Source organism: Diadema setosum, chromosome 7 (assembly GCF_964275005.1).
Source record: "Diadema setosum chromosome 7, eeDiaSeto1, whole genome shotgun sequence".
NCBI lineage: Eukaryota > Metazoa > Echinodermata > Echinoidea > Diadematoida > Diadematidae > Diadema > Diadema setosum.
Genome location: NC_092691.1, coordinates 22,635,398 through 22,660,891, shown reverse-complemented (window position 1 = coordinate 22,660,891; position 25,494 = coordinate 22,635,398). Strand labels below are relative to the sequence as shown.

At 38.8% G+C, this 25,494-nt stretch overlaps 1 protein-coding gene across 1 annotated transcript in view; it reads right to left on the bottom strand.

Moving 5' to 3' along the window:
- Nucleotides 1–25,110, bottom strand: part of LOC140231119 (uncharacterized) — a 34,337-nt gene extending 9,227 nt beyond the window's left edge. Inside the window, exons 1-11 of the mRNA XM_072311272.1 lie at nt 24,935–25,110; nt 22,722–23,412; nt 20,919–21,016; nt 16,284–16,502; nt 15,677–15,764; nt 13,779–13,900; nt 12,702–12,807; nt 12,288–12,469; nt 9,338–11,665; nt 9,030–9,050; nt 7,151–7,192 (exon numbers count right to left, since the gene is read on the bottom strand). Of these exons, the coding sequence (XP_072167373.1) occupies nt 7,151–7,192; nt 9,030–9,050; nt 9,338–11,665; nt 12,288–12,469; nt 12,702–12,807; nt 13,779–13,900; nt 15,677–15,764; nt 16,284–16,502; nt 20,919–21,016; nt 22,722–23,412; nt 24,935–25,110 (4,073 nt within the window). The remainder of the gene's footprint in view (nt 1–7,150; nt 7,193–9,029; nt 9,051–9,337; nt 11,666–12,287; nt 12,470–12,701; nt 12,808–13,778; nt 13,901–15,676; nt 15,765–16,283; nt 16,503–20,918; nt 21,017–22,721; nt 23,413–24,934) is intronic.
- Nucleotides 25,111–25,494: the final 384 nt, after the last annotated feature.

Sequence of the window (25,494 nt, the reverse complement as noted above, 5' to 3'; positions counted from 1 at the left end):
ATAACCACTAGACCACCGGGATGCCGTAGCACTACCTTTAGACATGAATGATTAAATATAGAAGGGCTTGGGGGCGCTTCGAAGTTAACTGCTCTTATTAAATATGCACATGTCATTTGCAACTCGACTAAAGATGATTAAACGCACTGAAATTCTTACTTTAAATAATATTCATAATCTTTTTTTTTTTTTCTTTAATAGCTTGGGATGTACACTTCATACTCTGTATCGGTCTACATTTCGCCTACAATATGGAATTCTTTACTTCGAGACGTTTGTTTTTTACAAAAGAAAATTAAGAGTCCCTTAAAGGTGCTGTAAAACAGTGGCGTGTTTTTTTTTTTTTTTTTTGGGGGGGGGAGGGGAGTCAAATTAGCCTTGGCCCCTCTCCACCGTCCTTTCCCCCCCCCCCCCCACCCCCTTTGGCTGCATTTTTTTTTTTAGTCATCACATGAAAATTCGTCTGCATCCACCCCGTAGTTTTGCCGATGACCTTTCTTTTTAATTATCTTAACCACACACAATTTTGGCCGATTTGGAGGGGGGGGGGGGGGTCGGCCAAAATTTCTCTTTTCTCATATGTAACAAGCCTACGGGGCGAAAGGCTGATATTATGGGCTTTCTACACACATTTTCAGATGCTAATTATTGGTTAATATGAGCACGATCATTTATGTTGTGATTAATTTGTTTCCTTTTCATATATGTATAACTATTAGAGACTTAATTGGCTTGGCACTCCTTACATCGACCTATTTTAGACACCCATTTCCTTCTCTCTCTCTTGCTTTTTCTCTACTGTCCTGTGAATAGTGTAACTACATGTACATGCAGTACCTCTTCTCTTTTGTATGATATACATCAAGTTTCCATCTGAGCATAATGTGTGTTGCAGCACTCACAAGCTTCATGCATATGCAGCAACATCTTTTTATGTTCATATACATAATTATGCTTGATATATTAATTTGAGAATGTTATTCTTTCTTTTGTATATGTTCCGTCCGCACTCTATAGATGTAAATGTAAATTGTAAGATTTGGTGCGCATGTTCGAACTGTGTTTCTCTGTTTGTGAACACACAAGAACTGATGTAATAATGAACTTGAATTACGCATATTCTTTAATATTGATTCCATCTCCATTTGCCATTAGATATTTATTGATTTATGGAGCTCTTGCACAATTGTTATCCTTCCCATTGTCATTACTCATCTCTGAATAATTCAAATTTGATACTTTATTGAGAACCTATGTTTCTTCGATTACATAATGTACCTCTTCAATATATTGCTGCAAAAGGCATAATAAAACATGACCATTGTTATATATTTAAAATGAAGCTTGAAATTCTGATAATTTTGATATTTATGTATTTTTAGGAGTTTATCAGTTTCGAAGAGTGCATGCAGGATGAGTTTTATGTTTTTATATGATCAAGTGCAGCTATCAAAGAATCTGTTGAGCAGGAAAGAGAAAGATGGAAAATGAGGAATTATGAGTGAATTCGCATGCAAGCCAAATGACAATAATGACACCGATAAAAATTGTGACCGTAGGTAAAAGTCACAAATAATGTGGAATAATAAGAAATAAAGAAATTAATAGATTATTTCAGAGAAAGAAATAACAGAGTGCATGAGTATGAAAGATGAGTAAATGCAAGTAATCATTACTGACTGGCACATCTTTTTCCCTATATTTAGCGGTATCCTTCATCTTAGAACAAACATTCATAATTATAATGAAAGAAGTGAACTGAATTTGAATTAAAAATTATGTGAAAAATAAAGAAAAGTAAAAAATAAAACAGTAAAAAGTAAAAAAAATATGAAACACAGTATACCGAGTACATATTAATTACCAAATAATAAATGTCCACATGCAAAAGTGTTGAATAATATATCCACACAAAAAAGGAGGGGGGAGGGCAAAGAAATCTTTGGAGCGATCAACGACAGCTCTAATAACAATGCTAAATGAAGATGAAAACAAGGACAACACGCTTTTTAGAACAATTAAGAGAAACTGGCTTATATTATCATCTTAATTATCACCTAATGTATTATAATCATCACAATAATCATTACATGACAATTAATTTCAATTAATAAGGTTATTGTTGATAAGCAGGTATAGCCCTAATAGTATTTGTATGTAAACACATACGAAAATGAAATAGCGACGGTTCGTAAATACACGCGTATTGCACGTTACCTATTGTGCAGACCCTACAGCGCGGGTCTCACGAACCGGCGTAATACAACTTACGTCGGTTCGTGAGACCCGCGCTTAAGTACATAACCTATGGTGCGCGCAAGAAACGATGGATTTACGAACCGACGCAGTGAGTTTGAAGACAGAAATATCGTAATTCTTTTGAATTCACACTAAAATTACACTATGGATAGGAAGAACAACTTCCACTCTCATCACCCTGTCAAAATTTTCACACACAAGACAGGAAAAGTCATTGAAAACGTTGTCTAAAACTTGTGAGATCTTTAAACGCGATTTTCTCAGAATTGCATTTTCGCTCAAAAACGAAATAGCGTCGGTTCGTGGTAACACCGACGACATTACCCTTTATACTTCAGTGCCGGATTGGGGGGGTGGGCACACCGGGCGCGCACCCCCTTTATTTTTTTTGCCAAAACAAAAGAAATAAAAAGGGAAAATGGGGGGGGGGGGGGGTGCGTGCGCCCCCTCTTTACGGAATTCCTGGATCTGCCCCTGTATTTTGACTACTGGTATTCAAATCCCTATAATGTCCACATTCCATATGTTCCCTCCAATGTTAGTCATTCTGCATTTATATTCCATATACAGTTCGACCTCGATTATCCGGCCTCCTTTTATCCGGAAATCCCTATTATCCGGATGCGTTCACGCAGTGAAGGACTTTTTTTTCATCCAAAAATTGAGAAAAAAACAGTGACTTTCATGGATCTATTTCACTAATTTCATAAGATGTGCATGATAGGTTTCTCGATATCTAATGGGGTAAAACATGTATGATTTTCACATAAAGAAATACTTTATTTTTGTGAAGAAGGGACTACAATTTTGCGCAGGCTAGCATAGATTACACCACCGTTGCGGGGTACGCTACCTGCCTAGCTGCCAGTGCACTGGGATGGCAGCTTGGACGGCAGCTGTATACATTAACATTGTGTCTCCCATATCCGGCGAATTCGCTATCTAATATCCAGATGAGCGCTGGTCCCGACATGGCTGGATAATCGAGGTCGAACTGTACATTGTATTTGGAAAAGTATGACTTGTACAACAGCTATTTTGCAAGCGGTCAAATTCGCAATCAATGTGCAAGAACCACTTTCACTCAGTGAAAAAGAAGAGATGAAAATAGCATTTTCCCACCTTGGTTATGATATATAAAACACATTTAAGTTTATATGGGAGGCAATAATTTTGCAAGTTGTTCATATTGCGATTATAAGTGGATTCGCAAAATGCGCAAGTATACAAATGCTGTGAAATATACTGCATATAGAATATACATTGTATAATGAGGCATGCCTCAAGTGTACATATAGCAGAGTAAGGTACATGTGCATGTATGTACATTGCAAATATGAGTATACATAGCCGCCATTCATGTATATATGCATAACAGGACTAGGAAATCAGATAAAGCAAAGTACACCTTCGCAATAAAGCTGGGTTAGTGAATTATCCACTACTTAAGGGTAAGCATTACTATTAGTACCATGGTATGAAAACCCTTTACATTTCAGAATGCTTGTTTTTTTCAGCCAAGAATACTTAAGGAAGTAGCTGGCTCATGAATGCCACAATAATGAATCAAGGTATGTCAAGAATTAAGGTGGCAATGGATAGTGGCAAGGAAGTTTGTTTGGGTGCTATCTGACACACTAAGACCCCGTTTACAGTGAGCAAAAGGGCCGCGCTTGGCCGCAGCCGAGCCTGGCCTTCATTTCACAGTAAACGCGCAAAAGGCCAAATGCGGTGCCCAAATCGGCAGCGCATTTGTCCAAGCTATGGAGGTGGTCGTGGCCGAGCCCGGCCTTTTCTCAATGTAAACGCAAACTGGGCCAAATGCGGTACAAAATTGCGACCGGCGCGCTCCCAATAATAGCCGTTTGTTTCAGAGCCTTAGAAGGCTCTGGTCTGTTTACAAGCAGAGCGCCACTATGACAAAATATTGAAAGGTTTGAATTAAAAGCCCGGGCCGAGCCTGGCACTGTAAACAGACAAAATTGAGGCCACGGCTCGGCCCTGCCTTGCACTGTAAACGGGGTCTTAGACTTTGCTGTCGTTATTGATATGTGGTCAGTTCCTAGTAGATATTAAAGTAAAAAAACAAACAAACAAACGCTTTAGATATGTTGCAAAATTCTAGGGTCGAGAACAAAATTACATGTAGTGCTTTTGCACAACAGTGGGTTCTCTCAAGAAGTCACTATCATGCCAAACAGTCATGTCATTCAAATAAAAGGGGATTTTGTTTTTTCATCATGAAAGATATATAAAGACACAACTTGTTTTCTTTCTTGCAGTTAATCTATCAGGCTGAAAGGAAAACTGCATACTCTTGGGCAAAAAAGTCACTCAATATTAATTTCATGCCAAAAGTAATACAGCGTTACGACAATGGGTACGTGCACTACTCACACCTGGGGCCTGTTGCATAACACCTATTGAAAACCCAAGGAAAAAGTCTGGTACGAACTGAAATCCACTGTTAGCATGATTCTGCCATTGACTTAAACGCAGGGAAAAACTCTGTTAAAAAGTAACCTGAGTTTCCTCAGGTAAAAAGTCTTATGCAAAAAGCGCCTGGTGTGAGGATTTCGTCTTAGTTTGTTTGTTTGCTTTGTTTTTGTTTTTCTTCTTATGCGTCCCTGTATCACACAAAAAATACTCTAAGGTGTAAATAATGACTACTCGTTATCATTCTTCACTGAAGCATATACTACAGAACATGAGCATGAAACAGCTTTTACTTCTTTTTTTTTTTTGTGGGGGGGGGGGGGGGAGGGGATGTTTTTGGACAAAGACCAGTGATAACAAATGCTTCAATACAAAGTGCACATTAAGTAGTATTTAGGGTTGGTTATCATGATAATGATGAATCCTTAAATGATGACAACAAGGATGAGTTGTGGTAGGTCAGGTTCACTCATTCTATGTGCTCATGGTGACAAGAGGGGATTTGCACACGGGGAAGGAAAAAGCTGGCAAACACATTCATTGTATTCCTTGTGTTGCAAAAATTTCTTCCAGAGTACTAAACTGATTTCCACGTTCAGTTCGACTTCAATAACTGAAATTAAATCAAAGTACAATAAATATACATTTGTACTATGTAATCGTTTGTGTGTTTTGCATGCTAGTTGGCTTAAAAAACAAACAAACAAATGAATAATAATAACAACAACAAAAGTTTTGTACACATTATCCAAAGTGCCTGGCACATAAAGGGTAAAAAAAAAATGCAACTTTTAAATTCTGATATCTGATTTTAAATAAACCATCATTTTCTTTTATTTCAAATTTACCAAGAAGTCAGCTTGAACATGTGGCAAAGTATCTCTTTTATCAAATTACAGTATCATCAATCTGATAAAACAAAGAAGGAGGACTTAGACTTGCACCTGAGCTGATTTTTATTTGCTTTCAGCACTGCAATGAAAGCATTGTGACTTTTGGGGAGCCTTAAAAAGAAGCAGGATTTTTAAATACACTGGAGGTTTAATGAAGCTAACACAAGGTGTACATCAACTACCAGAAAATGTGAACATGGAAACCATACACACAGTAAGGCCAGTCAGAACTTCAGGGCATGCTTTCAAAAGATAAACAAGTATGCATGGTACCTATCTAATTGTGCATGTTCATTATGAGTAGGATCTTTATGAGTCCTGTCATGGGTACACCAAGACTGAATATAAATACAGCAGATAAATAGGAATGATTATCACACACACAATATGATTTGCCTGATCAATTGAAGGATAAATACAAAACTAGCCAAAGTGAAGTATAATCACATCCACAATTTACGGCACAAAACATTCACAATCTTTGAAAAAACAAACTAACAAATGCTGCTATCACTACAAGTACAGGAACACAGATGACAAAAACCACAATGGACTATGAAACTACACACATACACACAAAAAAAAAAATCTGGCTCCATATACATGTTGATTCACTAACATAAGGCCTGACACTAGCAGTGGTTCAGGGCCACCCAAATTTGTGAGTGCATACATCATTTTTATGTGCTTTGTTCACCTAGAATGGGGGGGGGGGGGGGGGGAGAGAACTTGCAGCTCAGTGTTTGATCACTGCATGCATTTCAGCTGCCGCGACCGGGGTTGCCAGATCGGTTCAGGTTTTCATGACCAAACTTAATCTATTTTATGATAAATTCGAATTCAGCCAAACTGTTTTCTCTCAAGGCCAAACTGTATCTATGCTATAACCTATAATACATATTGGTACACCCCTATATACATGCTGTATGAATAAAATAATTTCACAAATACGTGCAGTGTTATAGAAAATCATGTTTATGCCTCAATGGCTGATTTTGGCTACAACATGCATTTCGCAAAGGCACCTGCCCGAGTATACTCGGGACTCGTCTTCAGTGGGTTAATACTGAATTTGTTAGACTTTTTGACCTTAATAATCAAAGTATGTGGTATTTGAAGCCCTTTATCATACCTGCCAATTTTTAATAATTATCATAGTTAATCATTAATTCAATATTCATTACATTAGTTAATTTTTATTCTCTTTCTTACTTCTCAGTCACAGTATGCAGTGTCTGCATGAACAGTCATAATCTTTTTTTTTTCATTATATCATACATGCACAATGAGCTATAGATGTATGATAAAGACCCTTAAAATATCATCCTACAGCCTAACTGTGAATCAAATGAAGAAAAGTTAATGTTAGTGACCAAGAATGTACTAAAAAGATGTGATAACAATGAAAGAGTACTTGGCACTAGAGGACCAAACTAACAAGTACAGACACTTTGCAACAAACAAGCAAACATATATATATATGAAGTTAAGCACAATATTTCCATGCAGTGACATGCATGACATCACTTCTAACAACAGCACGGCCTATTAAAAAGAGTTACCTGGTGCTCTCGTTATTGTTTTGATGAGCAGTGGATGGGTGACTGGGAAAGTGAGGAGTGCTTTGTGTGTTGAAAAGTTGTGGGTGTGAGGAAATTTAGGGGTGCATAGGACAGAAAGAGAGAAACAAGGGAGGAAATCAAACAATTACAACTCTACGTCAGATTTGACACAAACTCTACAGCAATCTGTGTGTGCTAGAACACGTCGAACAAGGTTTTTTTTTTTCATCATCATGTGTCACAACAGGGAGGTGCACCTCCCTGGTCACAAAATATATAAACTACGTTTACAAGTAAGATGGCAGTGGACCTACATCGTATGGGAATAAATGATATATACGTGCCATCTTCCTTCATAGAGAACCTCCTCCTTTCCCCTCCCCCCCCCCCCAACCAACATTATATAGTACACATAGTACATACATTCCTTGGCCTGCTCTGCAAAACTTCAGTTTTTGATCGGCCTTCAAAAATCCTAAAAGGAGTTACTATCACAATTAGTGTCCATCTATCATACTGTATACGCCAAATATTTCGCGAGGTTTTTATTTTCACGAATTTCGCGAGTCAGGTGCTATTTGTGAAATTATTAAAGACACGCGAAAATAATGAATCTAATCCCGATATGAATGTGACGCACACGTATACATTTCTCCGTTCAGTACAGCACTCCACAATCACAAATTTAACCACTCATGAAATCGTTGGAAAGTCCAGATTCACAAAAAATTGGGACTCGCTAAATATATGGCGTATACAGTACTTTGTTTCACTACCCCGTGTAAAGCATGATTATGATATACCAAATGAAAATTCCTCATCATAATTAGTCTCAGAATATTTTGGCCTGCAAATTTCAACATTGATAGAAGCTGTCAAGATTTTTTTTAAAGCACAAAGGACAAGTCTACATATATTCTCATCTCTCAGGAGTGAAATCTTCATTAAAGGGAAGGTAAACCCAAAGAACAATGTGGATTGAGTGAAAGCAGCAACATTAGTAGAACACATCAGTGAAAGTTTGAGAAAAATCGGACAATCGATGCAAAAGTTATGAATTTTTAAAGTTTTGGTGTTGGAACCGCTGGATGAGGAGACTACTAGAGGATATGACGTATGAGTGGACAACAGTACAAAGAAAATATAAAGGATATTCAACAAAAATTCACTCTTCTGGAATTATGAAAGAGCAGTGGACCAACCGCTTTCAGAAAGCAGGGGGAATAATTGCTACCCTTAACATATGTCAATATCAAGTTGATGGAATTTGTAATTTTCATGAAAAATGGATTTTTGTAGTATTTTCTTTGTATTTTCTTGATACTGTAGTCCACTCATACGTCATAACCTCTAGTAGTCTCCTCATCCAGCGGTTCCAACACCAAAACTTTAAAAATTCATAACTTTTGCATCGACTGTCAGATTTTCTTCAAACTTTCACTGATGTGTTCTACTAATGTTGCTGCTTTCACTCAATCCACATTGTTCTTGGGGTTTATCTTCCCTTTAAAGGCACTTCACAATCAACTTCAATGTCATGAAAGTGATCAAAGAGTTGCAGAAACAGTTGTAAACACACATAAAAAATAAAAACAAAAACAGAAGAAGTATTCCCGGATAGCATGTAGAATTTCAAATGGGTCTTTAAAATCAGCAATGCACCATCATTAAAAAAAAAAAAAAACAGAAAAGAAAAAGAAAACCAAAACAAATCTTCAAAAGAGCTTTTTTCAAGCTAAACTTAAAACATCATTCCAAACCAAGCACAGAACACAAGAAAAGTGGAAGTAAAGGTACAGTAATAAGATATCACTTCAAATTTTTCATCTCACTACAGAATGAATGAAAAAAAAAAGGTGAAAATAATTTGTTTGCCTACCAGCTTTGTTCAGATTCTTTTCTGAAAGAACAAAGTGTGAATACAAACATCCCATGTAAACATATAATGCAATAAATGTTCAATAATACCGGAATAAGAAGGGATTTAAGTGGCTTCAAATGAGTATGAAAGAAAATACTGCCCATAAAAATCATTGACATGATGCAAGATCAGCTTATATGACATTTTCATGGCAGAGTTCAAGATTTCTTTGACCTACTGCTGCTAGAGGCATTTAATTGAATGGTACAGTACTTGTATGCATTTGTTACATTGTTTCTCCTTTAAGTCTCTAAAGTGATAAATACCTTGCACGTTCAGCAGCTGAATGTTGTCTCTGGTACACAGGCCTTGGTGAGGGCTGGAGCAGCGAGTCCATCGATCCGTTCAGCTGTCCCTCTGGTGCTATGTTGCCAGGTGACGATTGCAGGAGATTGCCATCACTCTTGGATTTCCAGAGGGTCATACGAGGTGAGACAGGCAGTACCACTTCCTCACAGGCCATGTCTTCGCTCACGGCAGTGGCAAACGACTCGCTGGGTTGGGAGGTTGATGTTGGATCGGGCTTTGATGGGGATTGTGCGGCTGACAGGGGCAGATTCTTGGTGGGCTGGTCAGGTTTTGTTGGTGACTGGATGGTTGAAAAGGAAAGATGCATGAGGGAAGAATCCATGCCAAGAGATTCATGCTTGAACGCCTTGGGGGTCGAAGATACTGCTACGTTTTGTCTGGATTTGCTCTGGGTTGGGGTAAAATATGCAGAACCTGATGAACTGGTCTGTGGAATAAAGCCTCTGGGTTCAGATGCATGCACTTGCTCTGCTGAAGGTAAGCCTGGATATTGTTGGCCAACAGGCACTGGTCTGTCTGAGGATAGGCATTCTGCAGAGTTTGACGTTGCCTGGATAACCCTGATGGGTTTTGGTGATGACTTTATCACAAACTCCTGTCCGTCTGTTACTCTTCTGCTTTGCCATCCTGTACTGTCATCTGGAAGCTCCTGATTCACAAATGGTGGTGTTGTACCATGTTGTCCGTTTAACGAGAACCCTGAATGGTGGAACTTCTCTTTCAAGATGTGAGATTTTCCATGTGATGACATTGTGTAAGCTGGTCCCACAGCACCATGATCACTTCCACCATGATTCTCTTGTATATAATTAAGCCCTTCCCCATTCAACCTCATCTGTGAGTTTGTGGCACTGATTGGTGATGATGCTGAGGCACCTGTCTCAGTTTGCTGAACATGTGACGCTCCGGCAACAGGACTGTGCTCATGTGCTGAGGCAGAGGTTTGGGGATTCTGCAAACTGCTGGCACCAAACAGCTCTTTCCTAGCATTTTTCTGAGGTTCATCGATTCCTTGCAATGGTGGCTCATCCCTGTGGAACTTGTCCTCCGATATGACCCTCATCCAGGGCTCCGAACCTGGCCTTGGGCTGAGGGGCACTGGAGATCTCTGCAGAGAGCGCTCAATCTCTGCTAACAGCTCCGTCGTGCTGCTACTGCTCGACCTGCTCCCAGCTGGACAGTCAGAGCTGGAAGTCCTCTCCCGCTTTTCTCTCTCCCGTACGGACTCACCATTTTGACTGCTCCTGCTAGCTTCATCCGCAGTGTATCTCTTGTGTGTCCTGGAGACAACTCTTCCACTGGACACTGGCGTATGAATTTCAGTATCATCATCAGGCAAGTAACCACTCTCATGCTTGTCTTGACTTTTTTGTCTGGGACTTTTGTAGTACCTTGGGTTAGGTATATCAAATCTGTATGGCACATTGCTCTCCATATCCTGCCTCTCCTGTTCTGCCTTGGTCTTGTCCTCCACCGGTCTTTCTCTTGATGGACTCTCCAGGTACCTTGGATTCTCAAACTCAAGTTTCTGAGGACGAGGAACAGCCTGGGGCAGGGCTGCTTCCCGGTTGCTACCGTTTTGATCTGCACCCCAGACTGGGAGACTGCTGTTTAGGAATGCCTTCTTCATCCTTTCACGGGCCTCTGGTGTCCGCTTCGATGGAGTCTCATCCTTCATGGACTGACCGACTTGTTCCAGTCTGCTCCTATTAGCAGCAGACCTCATCCTCCTCTCCTCCAAGGCTCTGTTTTCCCTAAACCTTGCACCTGACTGGATGACCTTCCTCTTTCCTGAAGATTTGCTCTTGCTTAGCTCCAAGCTATCGTCCAATTTCAGTCGCTGCACAATATCAGCCCCACTGCCCTTTTTCCTTTCCACTTTCCCTTGTCCACTGACTAATGAGGTATTCTTCAGATTGTGATGCGATGCTGATTTCTTGTTCAATGCGTTACCTACCACTGGTGAACTTTCCACTTTAGTTGGTGATGTATCAGGAGCACTCTTCCTTCTAATGTTCACTCTATTTTCACCAACAGCCTTGGTACCACTAGCTGCTGTTGTGGAGCTTGTTCGTCTTGACTGCTCACGTTTGGTCTTTGGAGATGCACCCTGTGCAGGTGGAGATGTTTCTTGCTTGGATTTTATTGTCTTAAATGGTGTGGATGTGTTGCTTGGGCTAAAACTGGATGGAGTCGGAGGATGCTTCGTTGTTGCCACACTGAATGTTTGAACGGTGGGAGATGGGCTGCCTCCAAATCCTCCTTCTTGTCTTAGTTCCTTTACCCTAAGAAAGAAGTATATGAAAAGGTTGATTTTCTTAACAGAATGCACACAATCCTTTTCTAAAATGACTAAGGCCATGCCATAGATTTCATTTTTTGCTCACATTTAGTACTCTCATTTTGTCATAAGTTTTAAAGATTTTTATACACTACATCTGGGGTTACACTGCAATCATCTTCCACAAATAATGACTGATTTGCACATGATAAATAAGATGCAAAATATAGAAGAATTCAAAACGCACAGAAATAGCTACTTGACAACTTCTGTATGCTACACATATCTTTATATCTTGTCTGACTTGTCAACTAATGATCCAAACTTGTTTTGTGACTGGTCAGTCAATACTGGGAGGCACAAGGAAATATCATTTTGAAGCTCAGATTTATGATTGTACAGACATGGAAGAGTAAATTCAAGCTCCAACTGACTCTCATTCTATCTAACTTTTTGGATCCAGACAAATCACAACACTGCACCAAATACTGCTTTCGAAATATTCTTGTGGCTAATGAATACTTCAATAAGGGACATGCACTAGACAAGAAAATCCACTCGGCACTACAGCTAGACTCCCCACAAGGGCAGAATACAAAATTCCTCCTCTTATCAGTGACACCCACCTGTCAGCGTATCTGAGTGTGTTGAGAGTGTGGTCCACGGCACTGGCATTGGGGGACACGCAGGCTATCATGCAGGTGCGGGACTGGCCTAGGAAGGAGTCTCGCAGGACCTGGGTCAGCTTGCTCTGTCTGAACGGGGTGTGGCGCTTCTCTTGGTCCAGAGCACGGATGCACTCTTTGAGCTGCAAAGGGAGACAGGGGAGGGAGCAGAATTGGGATTGACTGGAAAATGAAACTGTGATCTTAAAGAAAAAATGGGATGATGAATGAGGAAACTACTGCAGGGCGATACATTTTTATTCTTGCAAATCTTGCGAGTTGGGTGCTTTTCACAAATTTTAAAACACACAAAAATACCAACTCAATACCTTTCAATGCTGAAAGGCTGTTGTTGAATAGGTGAATTGTCATTACCGCTAAAAGGCTGGTGTTGATCTCTGCTCCCTCTTGTCTAGTGATCTTGTCAGGGTCGGACATATCACATGCTCTTTCACTTCCTGCTAGGTCAATGAATGAAAACCTGTGAAAGAACAACCAAAGAAGCAAATCATCAAAATCTAGAGAAGCACTCTGAGAGCGCAGACCTTTGCCAAGCAGCTAATTTGCACCAATGATCTTGTTCTTCCATGGAGATCAGTGAAATCCACCCGTATGTATGCATGCTAAAAATCGCCCAAATTCCCGACATAGAAGCCGTTATGTCATCAATGCTCGGCTGAGCAGTGCGCCTCGCAGTAGAGCACGCACTTTAGTGCGCGTATGAAAACCTAAAAAATGCGGAGCTTGAACTCCCAAGTTCATTGACCCTACCTGCCAAAATATCAAAAATCCCTCATAAAATCCATAAAAGTTTCCAGATCACTACCAAAATTTAATCACTTGCTCCTTGTTTCATTCTCAACCTTTCCTGCAAGTTTCATCTAAATCCATTCACAACTTTTTGAGTTATTTTGCACATGGACAAAAAACAAACCGTAACGAAAACATAACCTCCTCCCTTGGCGGAGGTAATAAACTACTGAGATTTCAAATGCTCTTTGAATCAAATTGTTTCAGTTCTAAGCAATGGAAATTTCAAAAGAAAAATTTCAAAGGTATGTTCATTTTAAAAAAGGGCTTTGTGAATGTTTGCTTGATAAGGAATTGCTTAACCTTTTCAGAACCTCAAACTCAAAACACCATCAGCATTCTACACAAGGAAGTCATCATTTAGCTCCTGGTATCATATTCTTGTTAAAGATACTCTTGCTCAAGATATCCAAATGATCTTTACATTCCACTGTTACAAGCACTTACATGAGGCTTGTATACTTGCATGATTCTTGAATATGTAACAGCCTATTGAATGCCTCTGGTAATAGGTTTAGTTTATGTGTTGCTTGAAGGTTTGGATAGTGAAGTAAATGAGGGAAAAGGGTGTCACTACAAACCCTTCTCCCTCAGGTTTAGTTTAGTTCCAAAGAAATGAGGTAGACTGGAGCAAAAACTTACTTGCTAACTGGATTCCCTGCCTTGTCCTTGAGCTGGATCTGGAGTATTGCATGTGATCTAGATGAGTCTGCATTAACCCCTGACACACCAACCACTCGAACACTGTTTCCACTCTCCACAACCTAAACAAATGTGGAAAAGTTGTGAAATATGACGAGAGAATGGTATGACATCTACCAAATCAAATGGATGCAACTTCCTGTGAGTGCTACAACAGCATCAAAAACATTGGCGTCACTACTACAGATCTGCTCTTCCTGTTTTGAAAAGATATGATAATCGATTATCATATCTATTGGCAAAGCGATTCTCTTCATTCCTGTGGAAAACATAATGATTCATAGAAGGATTTGTGCATAAAGAGAAAACCACTTGGATAATGGTTCCAAGAATAGCAACATTCTTCATCAAATTCAACGCCATAAAAACGGAAATCAAGAATGTTACCTTTTACAACCACTACATGAACAAAGATGAGAAAAAGCGAGTCTTCGGCTGAAAAACAGAAGACAAATAATTCCAAATGAGTCCTCAAAGACATTTAGCAGAGGCAACGTTCATGCTCTCAACGTTCAAAGTAGCATTATGAAGTGTCAACACATGCGCACACACATCTGTATTAAAATGGAATGAAGCCATACACTTCGACTATATGATTGGTCGCGCAGCCTTACAAGTGCCATCACTTTTCTCCAAAAGTGCGGTGAAGCGTGACGCATCATCATCAACAATGACGAGATGGGAGAGAACTGGTGCAGGTTTGTGTACAGAGCTACACAGTGTGAACAATGCAGGTGCCACAAGGGACCTGGCTTCAAGGTTAGATAAGCAAAGCACCTATTTAAATTGGATTCCAGGGGGTGGAGCTGAATGTGACCAATCTGCATCTGGCACCCCATATACTGCACTGCATTGTTCTTCCTTTCCATATTATAATTCAATAAAGCACATATTATACACACAATGCAGACAGACGTACCCACACAGATATACCACACACATACACAAAACATTCATCACAGTACGTTGTAATGATTGTCATGGCTCTGGCTAAAAAAAGAAAAAAATCAAATCTAATCTACATTTTACACACAACATTCATACCAGATAGTTCAGCCTGGTGGGAAAAATTGCATGTGTGGCAGTGAATAGCAATAACCATCTCACTGTACACATTTTGCATCAACACAGCAATGGCAGCTAACGACTCCAATTACGTTCATCATTCCCCCCCCCCCCCCCTGTGCGTAAATTACTTCGTGACTAATCAAGAGTAAATTTACCTGTCTGAATTTCTTCCAAGCTCGTCATGTATACATGATCTACCTGTCCCTTTCCTTTCTCATATTTTGTGGAGTAAATAGAGAAGGGTATGCTCAGTGAGATACAACAAACTGTCAACATTTGTTTTAGGGGACTTGCAGGTGGATTTGGTATGACTACATCATTTTTTGCTTCTCTTGGCACTGGCTAAGCAAGCAGCTTTGCTTGCAGAGTAAAGTTTATCTTTGAAGCACGCATTTACACAGCATGAATTTACCAGCACCAACAGAGAATGTTATAGGATCAATGTTTGCAATCAAATATTAAAGTGTAGCTTGATGAATGATTTGCATAGTGGGAGGAGCTCCATTCTGCTATTGACATATTACTGTATCAGCTGGAATTTTCGTGTACAGATATTGTTGCGAATGAGAAGGTCTTGGACACTTTCATGAGATGTTGTTTTCGCAAACGCACACCCTGGCTATCGTAAGTGTACCATTACCCTAGCGCATGGCGACATGTTCACATTTTGTTAAATTCATCGTCCACCAGCAATTCAAGAAATTCATGAAAATTAAACCCTCGCGAAAATAAAAGCGCACACAGTAAAATTACTATCACAGTATGCATACCTGTATTAAAGACTGTGGTCCATTGACTCTGACTTCATTCAGACCAGAGATACAGACTTTATGATGAGCATTTTCTCTGGCATGTAACCTGCAAAGCAAATCGAAATTCTGGTTAATCTTATAAATTTTCAGGATGAACACAATGGTAATCTTTGGGGGAAAATACACAATTTCCATCGCCCTATATTTCACAATGACAAGCTACACAGACTCTTTTATAGCTTCATTTAGCATTTTAAGTGCATGCAATACACAATGAACCTTTGTACAGCTTGCATAGCTATTGGCTCATTTTAACCCTTTGAGGAGGGGCTGATTTTGCTATAACGCGCATTTCCCATAGGCACCTCCTCGAGCATTCTCGGTACTCATCTTCAACGGGTTTAAGTTGGAGGTCAGTGCCACACAGTCATGATATTTCTGCAACTACAATTTCATTGCCATGATTACTATTTACTTAAAAGTTTCTGCATTGTGGAAGAAATGGCCATCTGTCTAGTCTACAGTTTAGATTTCTTTTCAATATATTTCATGAACCTTATCTTTGTAGATTTTAGTCAGAGACGTAGTAGAAAATCACAATGGGCGATTCTTTTCACTCGCTCACCTCTCCCTGTTATTAAGCAGATCAAAGAGCTGCCCACAGTAAATCTCAAAGTAGCTAATGTAGACGACCAAGACAGCGCCCTCTACTGATGACCTGATGGCTCGGAAGATGTCTTCTGCCGCCAGGAGGTAGAGGCCCTTGACCTTGCCGTGACCTCCGAGGAGAGTGTGCGTCTTCCCGGCGCCGGTCTGACCGTAGGCGAAACATGTCGCATTGCACCTATAGGGAGAGCATTCACCAACACCATATTTTGTCAACATCTGAAGGAACATTCTACATAGTATGCCATGGATATATCTCATAAATTGGGTCTTGTAGGACAATTTCACGATTTGTTGAATTGTGATAAAAAACCACAGTGACAGAATGCAAAACAAAGTATTTCCCATATTTAGAAGAAAATCTAGTAATTTTTAACCTTGGAGACGATTATAGAACTCAAAAGTGTTGCAGGAGGCAACATTTTAGGAGGTTGTTTATTGCGTTATTCAATATCAGTTGTCTTGTGAAAATACCTAATGATAAAAACACTGCAAAATATACGATCTATATATTATAGAGCAATTATACAATTTCACCAATCAGCTTTAATGCTTTGAATAAACAAGCATGTTGTGAGGGATAGGATACAGACGTATGGAGAAAGTAGCAAATATTGTTCAATGACCAAATTACAGCTACATGGGTTATAAAGTTGGAAACTCTTTGTGGTTGCTATACATTTTGAATATATTGATTATTTTAGTAGTATGCACTGTATCTTCTGCATAAATAATGGTGTAGATTTGTGCATGTTTTTGGATGCACTCGGGTGGCAGCCCCAGCATAAAAAAAGGGAGTGGCAGCCCCAGCATAAAAAAAGGGTATAGAAGCATGTACATAGAACAAATTGTCGGCTGAGAATGATAAGGGTGCTGTGAAAGTTGCCACTGAAGCCATAGTGTTCAAGGCACCTTAACGCTCTTCTCATTCTCATCCGACGAAATGCATAACTGTAAGGAGGGCTTATATGGCACATGCCATAGCTACACTCACTATGTGACCTGATAATCATTTAGAACAAAATCACACTGAAACTACTCTCTCTAGACAAATTTCGAATTCAAATTCATCGACAAGATTTGCGCGGCCATTTCACTTCTACCCATGTGTACTTATGGCGCTTTTAATTGCAGCATGCTTGCTATTATATGCAATGTTACAAATAGATGTTGAGGGACATTAAATATTCAAAAATCGAGTGTGCCTCGACTACAACAATCCTGCTTTATACACTTGGGTGGAAAAAAGAAGAGGTGGTGGTAAACAGGTTTTTATGGGAGAAAGTGATGAACAGATGGAAGGATGATATATCTCATGTCAACTCTTGAAAATTACATCAATAAAAAAATAATCAAGAGATAGAGAGAAAAAAAAAACACAGAAAGAGACAGAAAAGAAAAAAAGAGAGAATGAGAAAACAGTGGGGGCGGGGGAGGGGAGAGATTTGTTAAAAAAAGCAAGAGGGTAGACTGCCCTCTAGGGGTTTGAGAATGTGACACTGTGGAGACAGCCAGACAGGCAAGAGGATGCCAGCAGAATGTGTGATGAACTGCCCAAATCGGAACACATCACAATGACTCACTTGTCAGACGCAGCTACGTACAGAGCCACAAATTCACTACTCACTACTCCTTAATTAGCGCAGCTGAAATCATGCATAGCCAATCTGAGTGGTCCTTTGCAAGTAACTACATGTACTACGTACTGGGCATCAACACAATACACTCTAATGAATAACCGAGTGTACAACAAATGGGACTTTATTGCTTGTGCTCAGTCTGTATCAAATCTATATCTAGCCCTGCATAACGAAGGAGGTACTCTACAGGGTTTCACACAGCAGTGGCAGCATGTGTATTGTCATACATGTGTATTAAAAATGTAATTGTACAGGATTATATTTACAGTTTATAACTCCTGAAGGCAGAACAATGAAAAAAAAAAAAAGTTTGCCAATCGGGCTCAAAATATATAATCATACGGCAAAATTAATGGAAATGACTTTACTTTAATAGGAAGCACATGCATGATGTACTGTTGGTATCAAAGAACAAGAGGATGCAAATAATTCTGTTATAATCATTAAAAAAATCCTTCCCTTTAAAAAAAAAAAAACTAAGTCGATGAAATTTGTATCAAGACAATGTTAGCTAAAATATGATTACTGGTATCCAATAAAATGTGCTTGGATGGGATAAGTACAAAATACCACATAGTTTCACCATATCAAAAACCATTACATTTCTAGTACATCTCAAAGCCAAAGACACACACACACACACACACACACACACACACACACACACACACAAACAAACAAAATTGAACAAAACAAACAAAAACTAAAGACTAGTTGCAATTTTCATTGGTAAAAAAGGTTCTTTTATCTACAGTGTACCTGTAAATACCAACTCACCAATCTCTAAAACCAACTATATATCAACCTTGTCTAAATTCCAGGATTTAAAATGACACATGTGATTTGACAGACTTCAAATGGCTTCAAAAGAAAGAGTGTTGTGTTCTTGTTTTTTTTTTTTTTTTTTTATTTGTCAATAGTTCTACTAATGTAGCAAGAAGGCATGCCAGTCTCATCCATCAATGCTTCTTTCAATGAGGCATGGCCAGATTACTGGTGCCTTCCGTGGTGACATTAGCATCTTAATGGTCTACGAGCAGGCAGCACAAGGGGATTTGTGGGGATTTACAGAAAGTGTCCACAGGCGATGATGCAGCCAAGCTGTCTTGGCTCATTCAATGCTCTCACTCTTGTGTGAGGAGATAATCTCACTGGGAAGGTACTTTAAACATCAAGGACTCTCTCAGCTTTGAAGCTAAAGCTGGATTAGGAGTAAGACTTTAATACAAAGAGACACATTTGGGTGCACAAGAGATCATCAAGTAATGTCAGCTTTCAGCATATTCATATTCTCTCTTCATTTGTTTAATAGAGAATAAATGCTATAGGATCTTATCAATGTTTAGAACACTAACAAAAACATGGCATTCTCCTCTGTGGCACGGGATGTATTTCATGAGAGGTGTCATACTGTATCACCTACATTGCCAGTGTGTTGTACATTTTTAGAGTGTCCATACACATGTTACAATTTTACCTAAATTTGAGACTTGTTGAAAACTTGCAAGTCATAGACTTCAGTTTTGATGAAAAGTAATAACCTTGATCTATACACATAATAACCTCTCTAGCAGATTATAGATATACATGTAGTTTGCAGTCAAGGATGTTAGAATAAAATTTCAAAACTAGACACTGTAGTCATATTCAAACTGCATGTCAAAAACTGCATGATCCCAACAAAGAAAATATCTTTCCACCAAAGAATATGGTAATTGATGCAACTACTATATAACTGACAAAGCCACTTAAGACAAACATGACTTTGGGGACCTTTTTTTTTTTTAAATTGATGTGTTTTTTAAAGGGAGTGTTCATTATTTATTTCCCCCCCCCAAAAAAAAAAAAATAAAAAAAAAAAAATATTCAGACTGTTCCTTCTGTTACAGCGTAACTTCAATATGACATATAATGTGGACTGTTATAGTGTGCCTTCATTACGATCACAGTATATAGTTTGTAATGTGTACAGATGCACAAAAATAATTCATACAGTTATACTGATACTTGTTTTTAAATTCAGTTTCGAGTTGAATATTATGGAATGGAGAAATAAAACTAAACTGAACTTTACAAGACAAGCAATTGATTAGCTAATGTACAAATGCCTTTAGAGTAGTAGATAAAGTGGTAGAATTTGTGGAAGCAGAAGGAAATGTACATGTTAACTGTACCTGATTGTACATTTCTATAGATAGCCTACAAAGAGCATAATATCTAAAATTAGATCAGCCTTCTGATAAAATGTCAAAATTCAAAAGAAAATACACATTTTAAACATCCACAAACAAGCTTTACAGTAAAATACCAGCAATGTTAGTGTAAAAGTGCATCAATAAAATGGATGAATGCAAAAAGGTCTTTAGTCCAGTCCTAGGCATTCTGCAGAATTTCATTGTTTCTTCAATTACCATCTTGTCAGCGCAACTGCTGAAGGATGATTGCAATTAGAGAACACTAGGTGGCCTCACACACACTTGTGACACTTGGGCTGCTTAATTTTGGGCTCTTTGCAGCTTGGCATATAGAATTAAAGGGATACCAAAGAAGAAGGCATTCCTATATTGCATGCAAGACATACACATTCAACATGACAAAGACTACACTACATCAATATGCATGTTATCTCACCTAGAATGGTGTGATGCAGATATATTAAAAATGAATTGCTGCTAGGCAGCGACAGACATTTGATAGTGTATAAATAATAGTGTTTCAACATACACAATAGACACACTTAGACTTTTCATAGTGATGCAATAACATTAACTCACCTATTCAAATCACAAGAGGAACTAAAAATTATTTATTTATTTATTTGTTCATTTATTTATTCATTTATTTATTCACTTATTTATTCACTTATTTATTCATTCATTTATTCAATTATTTCATTTATTTATTTATTTATTTTTTTAATGTCTGTGATGCAAACTATTCAACTTTGTACTTACTTGTTAAAGATGGCACTGACCAGAGGTTTGGCTGTTCTTTCATACACTTCTTCATTGCTGCAGGTCTCATGAAAGACCTCATCAAAATGGTACTTATGCTGCAAGAAATATAAAATCACATTAACTATACATAGCCAGCATTTTCTTGGGGGGGGGGGGGGGCTGGACATGTTATAGAATCACAATTTTTAAAAAATGCTTTTTTGCACATTCACCTTTATAGTTTTGCCAAATTTGAGATCAGCCTGCCAACTATCTGAAAATATGGTATAACATTTTTCTGTTCCCCTCATTTATCATTTTCTTCTGTGTTTCTACCAATTGCCTCTTGAAATTTAACTGATATTGAGATAAAAAAGAAACATTACTGAACAGTACTGAATGTTCCTATATACAAAATATTTTGCAGTAGACTTGTAATTTTTACAAAGAGCCTGATTCACCTAAAACAGTATTATTTTTGTACCTACCAGTCTTTTTGCTTACAAATGACCCTGCAAATATATCCTAAAATTTTATGTTTGCACAATATACTTCGTGCAATTCATCATTATGACATATATCCCGTTCCACCTACAGTGTATGAACCTGTAACATTGAATTATTTATTAACCACACGCAAAGCTACAAGGGACAAACTTGAATATTCATTTACACTAAACATAATAACATGTCATGATATTGGGAAAATATGTGACATATTGTGACCGAAAGTAAATAAGACAAAAGCTGGTGTGTACAAAGAAAAAGGATTACAATTCTTTTGAATATGAACATTACGTGTACAATAAAGTGAGAGTAAACATACTGCTATATACATCAATACATTCAAAGGATAGATTTGCGAAAAATGTCTTAAATGATTCAGGATTATGCATACATGTATATTATGAATTGTTGAAATATACCATGTAGCTCACATTTACAAGCACTGTATTTCTTGTCTCCCATCATTTTTCTTTGCCTTTTTTTTTTTCCTGCTGGATAACATGATTACCTTTGATATTTTGATAGACTGCCGTAAAAAATTGTCTGAAATTAAATTTTCATTTTCTTGCATTGTGTATTTTCAAATTTGGTATTCTCTGCACAGAAAAAAAATGAATGAACATAAATGAAAAAAAAATTGTAGCCATTTCAATGGGTTTTTATCTTTCTAAGAGTATTGAAGGTAATAGCTTGCTCATTTTTATCTGCACACAATGATGGTATCTTCTGAAAGTTGATATGTGTGACATTCATGCTTGACCTTTGGATTTCTTCTAGTATCACGACAGCCTGTTTCATCTTTCTGCTCAAACCAAAAACACACTGAAATGTGATTTGCAATTCATCATATTTTTCATTACAAGGAATAGTTTCTTAAAATCCTTTGGGTATTCTTTCACATGCCTTAAAACAGACCTTTCTAAACATATCCTACACTTTAATTAATTAGCATGTTTGTCCAACACCAAAACAGTGCATGTGCATATTGTCATTGCAATACAATTGCATTCTGTATTTCCCTTTTTAAATATATTTCATGAAAGTGTTATATGATATGACATGAAAGGAAATAAAATGAATCTAAAGAGAGACCTACTTTATGTGGTATGTGTTGCATTACATCTGCAAACTGAACAGTATACTGTAAAACTTGATATTTTCGCGGCATGAAACTTTCGTGAATCGCCCCTGGCATTTCAATGCATATAGTGTAGGAAAGATCTTTCGCCTGCATTTTAATTTTGCAAATCTTGGCTCTCGCGAAATTTGCGAAATGAAAATGCACACGAATATTCCTCATTTTACAGTACTCACCACTTGGATCACTTTTGTGAGATCGACTGCCAGCTTCCGCTCCTTTACCAGCACGGTTGTCTGTCCCTCCGTCGTGACTGCCTCTCCCTCACCGCCCTTCCACTCCTTACGGCTCATGGGTCTCTTGCGCACGCACACGCGGATCCTCTCTTCAAATCCAGTCTCTCCCGTGCGCGAGGAATTTTTCGGCGTGGATTTCGCGGTCGATTTCAGTCTGCTCTGTGTGGCAGGTGATGCCGACGGAACCCCATAGTTGTACCCGGTCCTCTTGTGCTCCACAATGTGTACTTCAGCATCAGGGTCATCACCGTGGTTACCACCATCACCCTCATCCTGGTTGTAGGCATTAACTTCAACATCAGACTGCTCACTCTTTTCTTTATCAGAGTCATCATCCATGTCAAACGTTCTATTTAGAACACTGTTTCTCGGGGTGTCCTTTAACATCCTGGGATGTTCCCTCTTTTCTTCACCTCTCTCTGATGGAGAGTTGACCACGGGAAGATTCCTGGATGATTGGAAAGCTTTATTGTGGTGATTTTTCACTGCCTTTCTGTTCTCCAGGTGACCGATGTCCCCCTGTGAGCTATCTGGCACCTCACGATTCTCCACGTCATCAAGTCCTGGCGTGTTGTCGCTTTTCATGTCTGACAGTTTGTTGAGGTCAAGATTGCGTAGTGTGTGTATTAATCTGCACAAAGGAACACAGATGCAAGCGCACGAAAGGTTTTTCATGTCAAAGAAATGTCAGAAACGACTAACCACACATACTTCACAAGAAAAATATAAATCTTTAAAATCTTAAACACATGACTAGCTGCAACTTTCTGATCATTCAATATCTATTTGACACTAATAACATACACCTAAGCTCCATATCTTGATGTTTATCAGCAAAATCCATGTCAATTTCCTTATTAATAATCAAAATGTTCAGTGTCCTTGCACACTACAAAAGGTAGAAAGTCACCATTTCATGACAAATTTTGTACATTTTGACCTACGAGTGTAAGTGTATATAGTTTATACTGCATAGTATCTACACTTATTACATAAAGCTAAGTTATGCTCTATTTTAAATGTTGTTTCAAGAGCCCATTTCCACTTGGTTATTCACCTCCCCACACCATCCCAAGGCCTGGATTTTCCTTGGCCCCCTTTTCAAGCTGCATGTAATGATGAGCCTATATCATTTGTGGTCCTTCAATATGTGACCCGCTACAACAAAATGATCCTAAAGTCGGTAGAGGTCGATTATTTGAAAATTGCATTGTATAATCCCCTAATCTTTCTGCTTTAAATTGATATATAACACATTTTATAAAAATAATCGGCTGCGGAGATATCGATGTTTAAAAGAGAGCATGTCGAGACGTCTGGAAAATCACTGTTTCTAGAAAAGCGCCCTAAAAGTCTTCCTTTCGACGCAATCGCGATCAACACAAGCAAGTCAGTTTTCACCTCTGGACAATAGAAGGTAAGCCCTAGCAACCCCCGAAGAGTTCATTCAAGCACATCAGCGTCGGCGGTCTCCTCACCAACCAATCAGTGACCAGGACGTGAGAAGCGGCTGAGCATAGCGCACCCCGCCCGCACGCACCAGTCGACTGGGCAGTGTGCGAGCTTCACGCTTCGGTTAGCAGCAAGCAGCAAACTGACCAATGAGATCACTCTGGTCGTTGTTAGGGGCGGAACCTATCTGTGGCGCTCAATCCAAATTTTCGAACCAGTTTCTGCTTCGTTGAAACGCCAAAAAACATGGCTCAGAAAAACGCTATTTTTTGGTCTTTCCTTTCATCATTTTGCTTCAAAATTTCGACAGATGATAGAAGACATGTTAGACTCCAATAATATATCAAAATCAGAAAAAATCATAAGTTTTGACCAATTTTAATGCTCTGACTTCAAACTCGATTTTCACGGCTTCGACCGTGCGCGACTTTAGAACCTTTTTGTTGTAGCGGGTCACATATACAAGTACATATATTGTATGTACAGTGTGGTATATCATGAACAGAGTTCAATTTGAGACAACAAGAAACATTTGTTGCAACTGATTGACAAATTGCCCTACATGACGTATAATCAGTTCATATAATAATCGTTAATCAGTTGCAATGAAAACATCTCGACGGAAGAATTTCATGAATTTGAAGAAACATCTGAATACAACAATCAGTGAACTGGTGTATTCAAGTGGCTCTGGAACTCACCGAAAGAGCTGCTTCTTATCCTCTGCGGGAGTCACTCCATAGCTGGTGTATTCCTGCATGGAGATGCTAGCCAGAGCCTCTAGGTCTCGCACTCCCCTAGCCTGGAAGGAGGCCGAGTACTGACCCAGCTGAGCCTCCGCTAGACACAGATCCAACAGGGATCCTCCGCCAGCCATGGCCATTCACAGGGAACTAGTCCATCTCCATGGTGCTGCTGCAGATCACAACATGCTGACTCTGTATTAAAATCTATTGCACAGGAAAGAGAGAGAGAGAGAAAAAAATCCCACAAGTTAACTTTTGTACCTGATTTCCCTGATACATTGTAGGTCAATCTTCAGTAATACTGCTGCACAACCCTTACCCTGTATACATTCTGAGAAGAAAATTATGAAGTACTTGTGTAAGTAACAGCACTGAAAAATTAGGTATGTTTCCATCTGTACGCTCTCTACAAACCAACATGACACAGTGCAAACTTAGAAATGAATGAGTGGTACGACATGCAGCAAAGCATTTCTTTGACATTTACATTCATGCACTGTATGTTGTAATAACAT